This window comes from Meles meles, chromosome 8 (assembly GCF_922984935.1).
Source record: "Meles meles chromosome 8, mMelMel3.1 paternal haplotype, whole genome shotgun sequence".
Classification (NCBI taxonomy): Eukaryota; Metazoa; Chordata; class Mammalia; order Carnivora; family Mustelidae; genus Meles; species Meles meles.
The window spans coordinates 20,339,132-20,354,173 of NC_060073.1; the positions used below are offsets into that span (position 1 = coordinate 20,339,132).

General features: G+C 52.5%; 1 protein-coding gene across 1 annotated transcript in view; it reads right to left on the bottom strand.

Moving 5' to 3' along the window:
* Positions 1-684: 684 nt before the first annotated feature.
* The window catches only part of CRY2 (cryptochrome circadian regulator 2), a 36,465-nt gene continuing 22,107 nt past the window's right edge, over positions 685-15,042 (bottom strand). The window contains exons 7-12 of the mRNA XM_046017397.1: positions 14,724-15,035; positions 14,328-14,479; positions 13,799-14,001; positions 13,379-13,471; positions 12,141-12,282; positions 685-2,967 (exon numbers count right to left, since the gene is read on the bottom strand). Of these exons, the coding sequence (XP_045873353.1) occupies positions 12,143-12,282; positions 13,379-13,471; positions 13,799-14,001; positions 14,328-14,479; positions 14,724-15,035 (900 nt within the window). The 3' untranslated portion in view covers positions 685-2,967; positions 12,141-12,142. The remainder of the gene's footprint in view (positions 2,968-12,140; positions 12,283-13,378; positions 13,472-13,798; positions 14,002-14,327; positions 14,480-14,723; positions 15,036-15,042) is intronic.

Genomic DNA, 15,042 nt, shown 5'->3' on the forward strand with positions numbered 1-15,042 from the left:
CACTCTGTGTAGGGCAATTTGTGTATTCTTGGGCTCTGTCTGAGCCACTGCCCACATGAAGTTGGAGTGTGGTGTGAGTTAACAAAACTCTTCCAGGGGTCCAAGGCTAGAAACTACCATAGAAAACCCCACATACACTGCAGAGAGGCCACTCTCCAGCCAGATGGCATGAGACAAAGCCAGCATCCGGGCCCTGGGCTTGGCTGTGGGGAGAGCTCCACCACCTAGAGTCAGCACTTGCAGCTTGCATGCCCGCCCCACCACACAGTGCTTAAGTGTCTGAGTCCAGATAAAGGATGACTTGGGGGCCTGGAGAGAACCCTGCCACTCACTGAGCCTTGGCCCTGGGGCTTTAGGTGGCCCGAGAGGCTGAGTCACTGCAGGATAGAACTCAGAAACCTCATCCTGGGCCTGGAGTGCCATTCTGGCTGACTGAACACCCCCACCACCCCCGCCCCAACTCCGGCTAAGCTCCGGAGCTGCCACTAGTCTGCCCTGCCTCTCACCTAGGGGCTTCCAGCTTCCCCCATCTCTACCCATCCCTCTCCTCCCTGCCGAGTCTGAGGAGGGGTGAGAAGCTCCTGGTTCCAGCAGAAGCAAGATGGTCTGGTATAAGGCTTACTCGGGCTCAGCCTGACTCCGGGTTCCCAGATCTCCCACAGATTGACAACAACACAGCTTTGCTCAGACAGGATCAGACATTTATGAAACACGTGAATATTCACAAACTGTGGGAGAAACGCACCTTCCCAGTAATAAGAAATCTCTGTATAAAGTGCATTTTGCCTGCGACCATCTCTTCCCCATGCTGGCCCTTGGATTAGGATTTGGGTCAATGTTCTGTGGTAGCCCCGGGGACACTCGGGCTAGAAGAGGGGAGGCACGAAGCCGACGTGGAGCTCTGGGCCACTGGATGCACCCTCCCCCTTCCCCGGCCCTCCCAGCTCTGGGAGGGGACCACTCTGTTCCCCTGGGAATGGGCCAGCTTGCCAGGGATGGTGAAGCAGGGGGAGGTGATCCTGCCAACTTGTACCTCGGGGAAGAGGGCTGTCATCTAACAGGCAGGAGAAGGGAAACATCCTGGGATCTGAAGGCGCTGCTGAACAAATACGGACTCTGGGCCCAAGGCCTCTGTCGTTCCTGATCCCTCAGACCAGCCCGTCCAGGCTCACTCTACTCCCCTTCTGGCAACAGCCCCCAATTCTCCTTCCTCCTGGCTGGGGCTGGGGGAACAGAGAAGACCCCAACTCAATGCTCTGAATACACCCCGTCACCTGGGCCCTGCTTCCCCCACGATTACGGGACATTTCTAGTGAGGGCGACACACATACAACAGGGGGACTCGGAAGGCAGCTCTCCGGCTGAGAAAGCCTGAGGACATCTCAGGAAGGAGCCTGTCAACGTGCTGGACAGCTGAGGGAACAGAGGCCTGACCCCAGGGTTCTGGTCCGAGGACAGAGGAGGACAATGAGGGACAGGGCAAGGGCCAAGGGAGTTAACAGCTATGAGGCTGGGAAAGGTCACAGGGAGGTAGAAAGGAAAAGGCCCGGAGGCCAGCTTAATGTTACACACGAGGACAAAATCCAAAGAAGAATTAGGCTCTGTTACACACGCACCTGTACACACACACGCACACGCACACACACAGTGTGGCTCACGTGCAGGCCACAGGGTGGAAGGAAGACTGGCTGTAGCTGACCACACAGTCCTTTTCATTATGTCCTTCTCAACACAGGCCTTTAACAGTGGGAGGGCTGAGGTGGGAGGCCAGGCCAGTCCCGGAATGCAAGGCCTTGGCTTCTCTGGGTCAAACCTCCCACCGGCCGCATCTGGAAGGGTCGGTGTGCTGGCTGAGAGCTCTGCTCGGACATTTCCCAACCGTCTCTGGCAGTTCTCCCCTGAGTCCACCTGCCGGGGTCCTTGGCATCCGGCCACTGGCAGAGCTGACACAGCAGCTTGGACGCTGACTGGTCCCAGGCAGGCCCAGAAGCCTACAGACCACGGGACAGAATGGCTCTCCTGGCTGGGCGTCAGCTGACCTCAGTGCAGCACTGTGGTGTGGCTAGGGGAACCAGGGGGCTTTCTGGCACCAGGAACCTGGCTTCTTCCTTGTGGAGGCACCGAGTCTCCACAGTCAGTGCTGAGGCTGGCTCTCAGCTTCTGAGGCAGGAACAGTAAAAGCTGCGATTCAATTCCTAACTTTAGGTTTTCAGCCCCAGAAAGGTGGGCACTTTTTGGGCTAGCGTCTACCGTACCGTGGGTATGGCACATGAGTCCGGTGTCTGGGTGGACCTCCCCGTGATGGCGGCATGTGTTCAGATCTGTTTACAGCCTCAGGTTCAGGCCCAGATGTCCGAGGAGGGCTCTGGAGGACCCAGTGGCAGGAAATTTTAAGATGAGAAAGAAGCCAGACCAGGTGACTGTATCTGGAGAGCATCTGTCCCCTGCAGCCGGCCCAGCCTCCTGCGTCATAAAGCAGGAACTCAGCAGGGCCCTGGCTGCTTCTAGAATCCCATGCTCTGGACAAAAGCCAGCAATGTCGTCCTCCTGCTCATCAGTCTGATGTGATGAGAGAGGGAGGAAGGGCTCAGGGTCGGGGTGGGGTGGAGCAGGTGCCAGAGTCCCAGCTAGGGTCCTACTACTCTCCTGTTCAGACAAGGTAGCTGGCTCCCAGGGACAGGTTTGGCTGAAAGTCACTGCCATGACCTCTAGCCTGGCGTCTGGAGGCTGAGGTGAAGCTGCTACACGTGCTCCTCCAGCCCAAGCCGTGCTCAGAATCACGAGTGTAAACAGATGCATGCACACGCAAACACGCACGCCACTCCTTCCCGCACACGCGTACACACAAGCACACATGTTCGCTCAGTCTAGTCTCCGTCGGTGATCAGCTTTTCTGCAGGTCGCACTCTGCTGCCGCGGCGGCTGCTCAGGCTCCCAGGCTTCGCTCACGGAGCTACAGTGCTGCCGCTGAAAGACAAAAACAAGTGCAAAAGGGAGCGTTCAGGGTGCTGCTCGGTGGCCCGGGGACACAAATTCCGCTGGCTGCTTCTCTGAGGACACTCAGACTGTGAACCAGGAAGAGCCTGGTGTGAGCTGCACAGGTCTGAACGCTGCCCCTCGGAGACAGTGCACAGGACAAGCTTTCCCTGCAGACCCTCAGCACCTCCTTGGCTCCAGGGCTCAGGTCAGGAGAGGAGGAGGAGAAGGAGGAGAAGGCCACAGGGACTCCCCACAGGCCTTGGGTGATAGGTGCTCTGATAGGACAAGGGCAGTTTTCAAATCAAGGCACAGTGGCTGCTGCCAGAGACGCTCAGAAAACAAACAGCAGAAGAGAAGCCAGCGGGGGCCAGGAATTGGAAGATGAAGGCAATGACCGAGTTTAGAATCAGCAGGTAAGCAAATTTCCACATAGAGATAAAAGAACCCTGGGCGCTGTGTGAGAAGACCTGGGGGGGGTGGGTATCATGGAGACACAAGGAGTCATTTTAAATATTTATAACATCCTGAATTTGGAGCAGAGGGAAGAAATGGCCTCATGTCTGAGAACAGAGGACAGGGCACGCCAGTCACAATGCTGGGTTGCCTGTTTAAATAGGTCTAGTGTATCTCAGAGGGTACAGAGACCTGAGGGGTTCCAGTAAAGGTTTGTACGTTTAAATGATGTGAGGCAGATGATACTAAGGCTCACTGTACCTAATGCAGTCAGGCACTATACAGTCGTATTTTTAAAAAGGATTTTATTAATATATTTGACACAGAGAGAGAGACAGAGCACAAGCAGAGGGAGAGGGAGAAGCAGGCTCTCTGCTGAGCAGGGAGCCCGATGCAGGGCTCGATTCCTGGACCCTGGGATCATGACATGAGTGGAAGGCAGACACTTAACCGACGGAGCCCCCCAGGTGTCCCTGTACAGGTGTATTATGGCTGAACTGTGTCCTCCACCAATTCATATGTTAAAGGCCTAACCCCAGTGCCGCATAATGTGACTGTATTTGGAGAAAGGGTCTTTAATGAGGTAATTAAATTAAAGTGAGGTGATTAGGGTAGGCCCCAATCCCATATGGCTGGTGACCTTATAACTAGAGGGGATTAGGACACAGGCATACACAGGAAGAAGGCAACCATCTGCAAGTCAAGGAGAGAGGCCTCAGAGGAAGCGACGAGCCAGCGCCTTGCTCTCAGGTGCTTGAGCCCTCAGAACTGCGAGAGAATAGACTTCTGTTGTTGAAGTCCCCCAGGCAGTGGCCCCTTATTCTGGCTGCGCTCGCAAACTAAAACAGCTCGTGATCCTGTTAATCCTGAAGATATGGCCTCTAGCTGTACAGATGAGAAAAGAGAAGGTAGACAGGACAAGTGGCCCAGGATGACAGCATCAAAAGTCACCAAGCCAAGCCAGGAAACCCAGGATGGACACCAACACCCGTATTTTCACCATGAAGCAATCTCTCTGTCATAGCACTGCTCATCCAGACTTCCAGAGGACACAAAAGGGAACTTCACATGGTGGCATGAAGGCCAACACACATCCGAGCAACATGAACGAAAGTTCAGAATTTAACAGAAGAGGGAACGCGCTCCGCAGAGTCACAGACACGAGCCAGAGATTCAAAATCAGTCTCCGGACACGTGCAATCTTTGAAGATAAATGCGATTCTGAAGAAAACTCTATCTGGCTGATGGTAAGTTATCTGGAAGCCAGGGAAGGAAAACGAAGAGCAACCTTAAGGGCAGGTACCTGAATGGGTTAGTACTGAGAGCCTCATTCTTTAATACATGCATTGTTTTCTTTTTTTAAAGATTTTATTTATTTATTGGACAGCCAGAGATCACAAGTTGGCAGAGAGGCAGGCAGAGAGAGAGAGGGGGAAGCAGGCTCCTGGCTGAGCAGAGAGCCCGATGCGGGGCTTGATTCCAGGACCCTGGGATCATGACCTGAGCCAAAGGCAGAGGCTTAACCCACTGAGCCACCCAGGGGCCCCTGATATATGTATTATTTTCAATAAATTTTTCCTTTAAGCTTGTACCATAATAATCAGCTAGCCATGTTTTACCTATAAATAAGTGTGTCAGTTTCTAAAGCACGCATATGTTTACTGAGACAGGATGTGATATATATTTTACACACAGGTCTCGCTCTGACCCCTGTTAAGCCAGAGGTGACTTTGCTTCTGAAACTGCAAATTTCAGACTGGAAAGCGTCCTCTTCTCAATACCTCTGTTTCTTGTGTTTTCTCTACCTTTTGGGATGTGGGAAGATAGAGTGCATACAAATTCCTTAGAACACTAGCTCTTACTCTGGGGTTCTTGGACTTTTTTTTTTGGTCCAAGGATAGGCTTAAGGGGCAATCCATGAGGGCCTTGAAGGTCGGTGCACATTCTCCTGTGTGTGTAGCTACCACTTTCTGGGGAGGGCTCCATCCTTTATCTGACTCTCCCAAGCACAGGTAACCCAACACGGTTTGCAAACCAATGCCGATGTATGGTTGGAAAAAATGTATTACTAAATTAATTTCACTTATTTCTCAATGTAGTTACTAGAAATTTAAAATTATACTTGTGGCATGCATGGTAGACCTGACAGGACTGATCTAGAATTTGAAGCAATGACGTCTTTGTAACTAAGGAGAGAGAAAGCTTCCTCTTTTCCAGATTCTCTGATCAAACACCTGGCAGCCTAATTCTATAGGCAAACTGTTTAGTTGTAGCCAGTGATCTTCCTAGCTTCTGGCAAACGTGTCTCTAAGTGCTTCTGACTGTTGCTTACAGAGCCAGGGCTTAGCAACAGAAGGTGATACTGGGTATGTGTTAAGGGACGGATTTCCGGGCTCCCTCTCCGTCTTGACCCTACAAGGGAGGAGACGCGCACATACTTCACTGGGCAATGGCTCTCTATGGTGGCGTCCAGGGTCTATGGGGCCTTTGTGGAAGAGAGGACAAGAGCCCTGCCTTCACTCCTGAGATCACATGAATAATGGATCCACGTGCTTGCTGTAGTGGCTTGCTTTTGGTTAAAAATGCCCTTTTCAGGGACTGGTTTAATTCAAATGCTTAGATGGTCTTTTTACCAAAAAGCATCAAAAATCCTTTCTCTTCTTAGCTGCTCGTTTTCATTGTTTTCTCGGGGGATGGCCTAAGACTTCCCAGGCCACTACATGTATAGAAAACACTATCTGTGAATCAGGTGACTTTGTGAGCATCTTTAATCAAATTATAAGATTATTTTCTAATATGCTTTGCCTGTCAACTGTCTTGGCGATTTTTTTTACACCCCACAGTGAAAATGACCCAGCATACAATCTGTTGATGGCATTCGCTGAATTTGAATTGGGCTTATAATGATTCTCATGTACTTTAAAGTATGATAATCAAGAGGCTATGTTCTTTCATGTGCAACGTTTCACTTTTTCATCTGGCATACACTGGTAACAGGCGGGTACTCCAGTCACTACGAGAGCCTAAGATGTACCCTGTCGCCCCCACATCTAAAACCCGAGCAATGCATTTGTCAGCTCAATTATTCTGCATCACAATTCCAACATTTTCCAAAGGATAACAATAAACGCCTGAACTGAGAACATGGGGCACCCGGGTGGCTCAGTCAGTTAAGCCTCTGCCTTCAGCTCTGGTCAGGGTCTCAGAGTCCTGGGATCGAGCCCCATATGGGGTTCCCTGCTCAGCAGGGAGTCTGCTCTCCCTGTCCCTCCTGTTTATGTGCTCTATCAAATAAATAAATAAAATCTTCCAAAAAAAAAAAAAAAAACCAAGAATTTAAGCAGCCAGGTGGCTCTAAGGCTAACACTTCAGACCCATGTTGACTTGAGCGAAATTGTGCTGTGCGGCAGGCTCAGGAAGGGAGCTGGCAGTGTGTGGTCACCGATAAGGCCCAGTGACCCAAGTCCCTCTGTGACGGGCTCGAAACCACAAATACAGAACACCATGGTTTGGAAGAACCAGCTTGTGCTTGTCTACAAAGTTAGTCAAAGGCCTAGTCAACTAGTTCCTCAAGCTGCTTGATCGGCAGATAACTAGACAGTTCCTATGCTCTGGTTCTCGAGCCAGAGCGTAAGTCTGCAGGAAAAAGGGGCTGGGGAAGGCAAATGAGGCCCTGCAGGAAAGTGATGACAGCAGCACTAAGAGAAAGGGAAGAACAGCTTGGGGAGGCACCAAGGGAAAAATCAACTCATAAAACATGTGCCGAAAAATCAATCTCTCAATTGTCCGACTCTTTCAACCTGTCATTAAATACAGCAACTCCAGAAGCAGCTGCTAGAACACAAAGTGACTTAACGGTGCCCCCCTCGGTGTACCCAGTGTTAGGGCCCCTCCCCCCGCCACCTATGTGCCAGATGCGAACAAGAAAGCCCCGTCTATGAGGCCGCCCTGCCCCGGATCCTAGCCCAGGACGGGTGTGCATGAAGTGCACGCAGGAGATTGCCTCAGCAGATAAAGTGGGCGGAAATTTCGTTTGGAGCCTGTAACCAAGACTCAGTGTCCAGGAGCTTGACAGGGGCAGAAGGCTTGCTACAGACTCCCACGTTAGGAACGGGGAAGAACAGAGGTGCAGCTGGGCCCAAATGGGCCAGGATGGGGTACAAAGCTGGGCTCTCAGCTCTGTCTCATTCCTCATGTCAACGACACACTGTCCCTCCCTGCACCATACAAATCCTACAGCAACAGGGAGGGGACATCAATCAACCAGCAGCCACTGGGGGGATGGAGGTGGGGAGTGCAAAGGGATACCACCCGTATCCCAACTTCTCGTTTCCAGGGTGAGAAGCAGAGGGCAGCAGCTCGGCAGGCAAAGGCTCCGGGGCAGTGAGCGGCAGGACGGCAGCGTACTGGCTGGTCTGGGTGGGAAGCCCGGCCATTGCACCGTGTCTTCCGCTGTGTAGCATTTCAGACTGCCCACTGCCTTTCACACACTCTGCTTCCTGTAAGGAGGGACACACAACAGAAGTGCCAAAACGACAAGGAGGAGAGGGTCAGGCTTTCAGCAGTGAAGCTCCAGGGCTAACCCAGCTCTGGGGAACCACGGGCAGGGGAGGGGAAGGGAGGGGAGATCCTCTGTCAGGAGCCTTTTGTATTCAGTGGGGCTTCTCTCAACAGATCGCTGTGCACCAGCCGGTGGGTAAATGGCTCACGTGAGCTGGTTCCCCATGGTAAAATGTTTGGACCAATAAGAAAAATCTGGACACAATTGGAGGCTAATGGAATCCTGGGCAGTCAGCAGCTTTGGGGCTTATGGGAAAGCCTCTGAAACAGCTATTTGGGGGCTGGCTTGTTTTTCAGTTTAGTGAACGTTGTATAATAAAACCAGATGCAGAACAGACAGCGGTGTGGGTTTTAGGTAAGCATGAAACCTACTGATATCAGGGCGTGCTTTACGCTGTAAGTCACTGTCTGCCCTGCGAACTGCCACAGGTCTGAAGCATTAGAAAAAACCAGAACCACAAAACGGTAGAGCTCAGCGCTGAACGGGGTCTCAGAAGGTTCAGGATGGAGACTTCAGGCTGGCCAAGATTGAGTAGTCCCACTTTACAGATACCCGACAGCATCTCTGTGTGCTCCAGGACACACAATTAAAACTGACCAAGAGAAGGGGGGAAAGGGGGCAAGTTTTCTTAGTATAGTGTGGTGTCAGCGTAGGCCATGTGGGCACAGTGTGTGGCCCACGTAGCCCGGAGGGCTGCCTCTGACTGACATTAACAATAATACAATCCAAGATGCCCTGAGAAACGTGATCTCATCTCGTGGTGCATTTTACTTGTTCAAAGCTTTGAACGTATGGTTTTAAACTTTCTTCCCCTGCCGGGTATGCTCGATGAGCAGGGCAGGTGATGAGGTGCTTTTTTTTTTTTTTTTTTTTTTTAAGATTTTATTTATTTATTTGACAAAGAGATCACAAGTAGGCAGAGAGGCAGGCAGAGAGAGAGGGCGAAGCAGGCTCCCTGCTGAGCAGAGAGCCCGATGCGGGGCTCAATCCCAGGTTCCTGAAATCATGACCTGAGCTGAAAGGCAGAGGCTTAACACACTGAGCTACCCAGGTGCCCTAACGAGGTGCTATTATCACTATTTTGCGAATGGGGATGCTGGACGCCGAGGACCAGGCACTACCAGCAGCGGACAGTGAGACCCCAGTGTCCTCTCTTCTTGCAGGGTTTCCAAAGAATACCTGCCTTCCTCTCTAGTCTGTCTTGTCCTCTGGCCTCCTGGTTCCCACTTCTGAGCAACGAGCCATGACAAAGGGTATAGTAAACCTTGAGAATCAGTCCTTAAGATCCTAATAGGCCAAAGAATAACTTCCTGGAGGGCAAGGCCAGAGACAGGCTGACTTCTGCACCCTTGTAATGTTTTCATTTGGGGTCATGGCTATCGCTTCTCATCAGCCGGCTCCCACACTGCCACGGTTTCCTCTGCAGGCCCCAGACGAACGCCTCCAAAAATGCCAGTTTGATCACTTCACTCTCCTGTTCCAAAATGTCCCCTGGCGTCCAGAGTATACCAAGGATTCACTTGCCTGACATTTAGGACCCTTCCTGATCCAACCCAACGGCAGTCTTCTGTTCTTCTAAAATAATGATAACAGTATCTATAATAGTAACAGTGGATACTTGTGAGCTTATGAGCCAGGCATTGGGCTAACTGCCTTTTTTGTTACCTAGACACGGTCAGCAGCCTACCAGTATCCACAATTCGTCACTATCAAAACCTAGATTTTATTCAGTGGCTCATGGGCCTGACACAGACAATGAATCATGATTGGTCTAAGTCGTTGATTCTCAGAGTTCAGTCCCAGAATGGCAGAATCATCAGCTGCTGGGAAGCTGATGTTGTTAGAAATGCAAATTCTCAGGCCTCACCCCAGACCTACTGAATCAGAAGCTCTGGGAGTGGGGCCCAGCAATCTGTGGTTTAACAAATCCTCTAGGGGATTCTATGGCTCACTCAAGTTGGAAAGTCAATGGTCTAAACCAATCCTGACAATCCAGATGCCCACTTCCCACACTGGGCGTGGATTTCTTAGTCTGGAGTCACGAGACCAATGTGAAAAGCTGGGGGAGCAGTATTCTGGGAAAGCTTTTATTTTCTTCATAAAGAGGAAGAGGCATCCCCTGATAATCTTAATATAAAATTGCAACCCTCACTATGCCCCAACCTTTACTTTCTATCTTCTTACCAACTTTAATTTTTTTTGTATCACATAGAGCCTCTTGACTTTGTTCCTTGTCTGTCTCCTCCACCAAGATGCACCCAAGATGGAAGGCCGTTGTCAGCCTTGTTCGGCATGTCCCAATATCCCAGTAAGCACGACAGTGTCCAGCAAATTGTGCTCAAAAACCCCAAGTGTGTTTACTGATGAATGAGTACAGCTGTCTCCGCTATTCCTCCTCTTTTTTGCTTCCTCTTTCTTTCTCGGGGAACTGATGGCTGACGCTATGGCAGCCACCTTGAGACCACGAGGCAAGAGAAGCGCAGAAAAACGGGCTCTGACACTGCTGAGCCACCAAGCAATGCCCACCTCAGGGCCTCTTGTTAGGAAGAAAAATAAATCCCTACTTGCTTGAGCCACAGCAGGCAGCTCTCCTACTTCTAATGGCCCCACGCATTCCTACCTGACAGAGCTATTTAATTACTGAACCTTTACGACAACTGAACTTAGAGGTGAGGAAATGAAGTTTCATAGTGGTTAAGGAATTTATGCAAGATCATGTGATCCTGAAGCTATTTTTCTTGTCCCAAATGCCCTCCTTGTGGCCTAAATCCAACTCACCTTTCAGCCCCAAGTGTAAACGTCTGTGTCCTATTCCGTGATCACCCCAACCTACCAGCAGCCGGCCTGTGGGAAGCGTGTGCCGTCTGGATCATCCGTCTAGGAATCATAAGTTATTTGTATTCTTTTCTAAGGGGACTGTTAAATGCTTGTGGATGGGGATCGTAACACATTTTATGCTCATGTTCCCTCCTCACACACCTGCTGGCGACAGTTTCATTCTGACTTGGATGCCGTTAGCTTCCTAAGCAACCCTGACCCAGATGTCTACCCTCTCTATTCCTTGATCTTCTCACCTGAAAGTTGGAGTACCAGCCTGGCAAGCTCCAGATTTGTAAGAGAGAATAAACTTTGCTTAGTATCACAGAGCTAACAGATAACGAAGAGTAGCATCTTAGATACTATCTGGTAGTAGCTAAGTAGTATCTAAGGCTGCCAGTGCTTCTAGAACAAGCCAGTACAAATCAGTCAGGAACGTCTATGACACAGAGCCTAGCAGGGTAAAGGGCACGAGTGTCAAATACAGCACTCAGCACAGACGCTCAAACCAGATGGCCCTGCCTGGCCCTGAAATGGAAGGGCTGGGAAAAAAGAATTAATTGGTTCCACAGAGAAAAAAAATCACTCTCCAGTCTAATGATGCAGGCACGGCGCATAAGGGCGAACACCTGAGATGACGACTCAACGAGAAGAGGAATTTATACTTCCCCAAGAAAGGCAAGAAAGTCCCTTCCTGCTCTGTGGAAGGAGCCAGTTTTTATTTTTGTTTTTTCATGACATTCAGGGGGCTTCCAAGAAAGCTGAGTGCTGACACGGAGGCCCAGAGCCAAGGCCATGAGGAAGGTGAGAATGAGGAGTGGCTTTAAGAGGCACCGATGATGGGCAGCCAGACCCTACTGGTCCTCAGCTGGGGCTGGGCCTCCCCGCAGCGCACAGCCCTCTGCCTTTCTTTCTCCCGAAGGGGAGGGCCGCCCTCCGCTGGCCTATCTACAGGAAGCAGCCTGTCCTTGGCGGCAGAGGGCCCGGGAGCCTCCTCAGACCCTGCCACGGGGCCGTTTCTCCCACAGCTTCACCTCCTGGGCTCTGCTTTCTTTTTGTTGGATCTGACTCACTTTGGTAAGTAGAAAGAGTCAAAAACTATTCTCTTTCCCTTAGTTGGTAAAAAAAATAAAAAGGCTTTACTTTCAAACTTCCTTTTAAAATTTAAAAGTATGGAAGTCAGAAGGGTAGAAATTTAAAGTTGAAATCCAAAGGAAAAAATCATGCAATCCCCACCAGGTTTTAATCTAACATGCTGGGTTTTAACCTTCAGCTCCAAACCTGTTCCCACCTTCCTTCCCAAAGGTGATGCTAAGCTGCTGTCACTCACTCTCAGACATCCCTGCTCGGCAGCTCTGGGGCGGGCAACTCTGCCACCCTGGCCCGTTTGCTGAGTTCTTCACCCGGTGGCTCCTCGGCTGCTTCCAGCTTGCGTTTGGGGGACGCTGGGCCACTGGGGAGTGGTCTTGGGCCTGTAGGGAAGCAGGTCAAAGTGTCACACAGACTGTGACTAAAGCCAAGATGACCCAAAACTGGGCCGTGGCAGCTCTTTTCCGAGCGGGGAGGCTGCATCGAAGCCGTGCCCACATGTTGCTTCACAGGCCTGCCCCTCAGCCTTCCTTTCGGCAGTGACCTTGCCCCGAAATGTCTAAGGAGAGCATGACCCAGTGTGCTGGCAGTAGGGCCAGCTCTGGGGCCCAAGCTCCACGGGCTCCAGGCCAGAGACGGATTTGGCGTGTCTGCTGCCCTTGCTCCCAAGGTCAGGCATTGCCCCCGGGACGCTGGCTCAGCCTCCTGAGGCAGCACCTCCTCTGCGGAGCCCCCGAGCCCGCGGCGGGGTGGAGGGGGTGGGAGGCTAAGAATTCGGCACCACCACCAGGCTGTGCCGCCACCTCCTGCCTGGGCAAGCACGGCTGCCTCCTTTCTAGCCTCCCTGTCCTCCCTTCTGCCCGCCCACACTGTCCCCTCCACACAGCAGGCAGAGTGAGCTTCTGAAAACCTAGATCAGATCCCCGCACCTCCACCCTACTGACCACCGGCTCTGCCTTCTCAGGGCACGGAGGACAGACTCCTCCCCCTCACACATGCAGAGCCTGGGGACGCCACTCCTGCCACAGCTTGTCCTCCTCTCACGCTGGCTCCTCCCTCCCTTGAGACATGCCGGCCACCCTGGCTTCCCTTTCTGTTCCTTGCATGTCTCTGGTCTTTTCTTGCTATTCCCTTTGCCTGGAAGGCTCTTCTCCCAGTTCCCGGAAAGCCAGGTTCTGCTTGGCACTTGGGTCCCGGCTGAGACGGCCGTGCCCTGACCGCTCCCATCTGAAGTACCTGAGGGAGTCCCCGTTCCCCAGCGCCTCTCGCGTCCAATCGTTCAATTTTATTTCCCCCAAAGCACTTGTTTTCGGAAGTGATCTTGCACGGTTCCTTTACTACCTGTCTCTCCCAAGTGGACTATAAGCTCTATACATGGGGCATAGACTCATTCCGGCCTTTGTCCTCAGTCCCCTGTGACTCTAGTTCTGCGGTGGCCTCTGGACGGACACAGGCCACAGGAGGGCAGCTGCTACTCACCCGCACTGCTCATGCTCCCAGTCTGGCTCGAGCTGGGCTCTGCCACCGGGTTGCTGAGGTCTTCCACACAGGAAGGGACAGATGCCAGCAGACCTGGGGAAGAGGCAGGGGAGCAATCAGAATGTCACCTCACGGGAATGCAGAGAGCCACAGGGCAGCCGAAGACAGGATGGGCGGTGGGGGACAGGGGTGCTGGGCCATGACACTGAGGTTCCCCCTCTTCCCACCGGCCACACTTAAGAGAGGCCTGATCCAGCCCAGCCTGCAGCACCCTATGCCCCAGGAAGTCAAGTCAACTTAATAGCTGCGAAGTGAGTACTTGGTCTCCCTCTGCAGGAAGGACCTGGAAATCCCCGCTGAGCCCACAGGGGCGTCCCTTAAGTGAGTGAGGGCATGGGGGTGGGAGTAGTGGCTCCTTACAGAGTCCCCGGTAGCGGGACAGCTGCTGGTAAATCTGCTTCATTCGCTCGATGTTGAGCCGGCTGGTCTCAGCGTGGTTGACGATGGGCCGGGGGTAGTCCACACCAATGATGCACTTGGCTGCCTTCTGAATGGACTCGGGGGCATTCCAGGGCTCATAGATGTATCGAGAGGGGAACCCTTTCAATATGGGCAGGTAGCGCCTGAAACACGCGTGGGACAGCGGGTCAGCATGCTGTGACTTTCCTTCGAAGGGCCAAGGGTATCTATGTTTTACTTTTTAAAGATTTTATTTATTTATTTGACAGAGAGAGAAAGAGAGACAGAGAGAGAGGGAACACAAGCATGGGGAGTGGGAGAGGGAGAGGCAGGCTTCCTGCGGAGTTGATCCCAGGACCCTGGGATCATGACTTCAGCCGAAGGCAGACACTTAACAACTGAGCCACCCAGGTGCCCCTGGCCAAGGCTATCTTATCTTAGCAGCCGGTCCCAGCAGCCAGGAGCCAGACAGCCTGGACTGCATCCTTACCTGATGTAGTCCCCACTGGGGTCCGTGCGGCGGCCGAAGCCCACAGGGCAGTAGCAGTGAAAGAACTGCTGGAAGAAAGCACTGCAGGACAGCCACATCCAGCTGCCCGCGTTCACGCTGAAATCCGCATCGAGGAGCAGCTCATCAAATACCTAGATGGGGAGAGGGTGGGACAGTCAGCCTCGATGGGGACCTACTGCTAGGGTTCTCCCCAAGTTACCACACGCCCCATGGAGGAGAGAGAGCCAAAGCCCTTCTGCTGACGGCAAGCCAAGAAGGATCTGGAGGGGATCCCCTGGATCCAGGGATCCCACCCCATGCCTCAGGCCAGAAGAGGGCTACCCTTGCTGGGCCCGATGAGAGGGTATGGGCCAGCTTCCCCTGAGAGAGACTCACCCGGACCCCGCTCTCCCAGCTGACCCAGAGGTCCCCGCGGGTGAGGAAGCAGGCCACGGCGTGCCGGGCCAGATGGTGGATCCAGCCCTCCTGCCTCAGCTGGGTCATGATGGCGTCAATCCAAGGGAAGCCTGTCTTGCCCTCGGCCCACTTGGCCAGGGCCTCGGGGTTGCGGTCCCAGGGGATCTGGATGCAGATGGGGTTCCCTTCCATGCGGTCAAACCTGGGGTTGTTGGTGGCTGCTGTGTAGAAGAACTCTCGCCACAGGAGTTGCCCAAACAGGGAGAGAGGGGGTGTGCTGTTCCGCTTCACCTGGGGG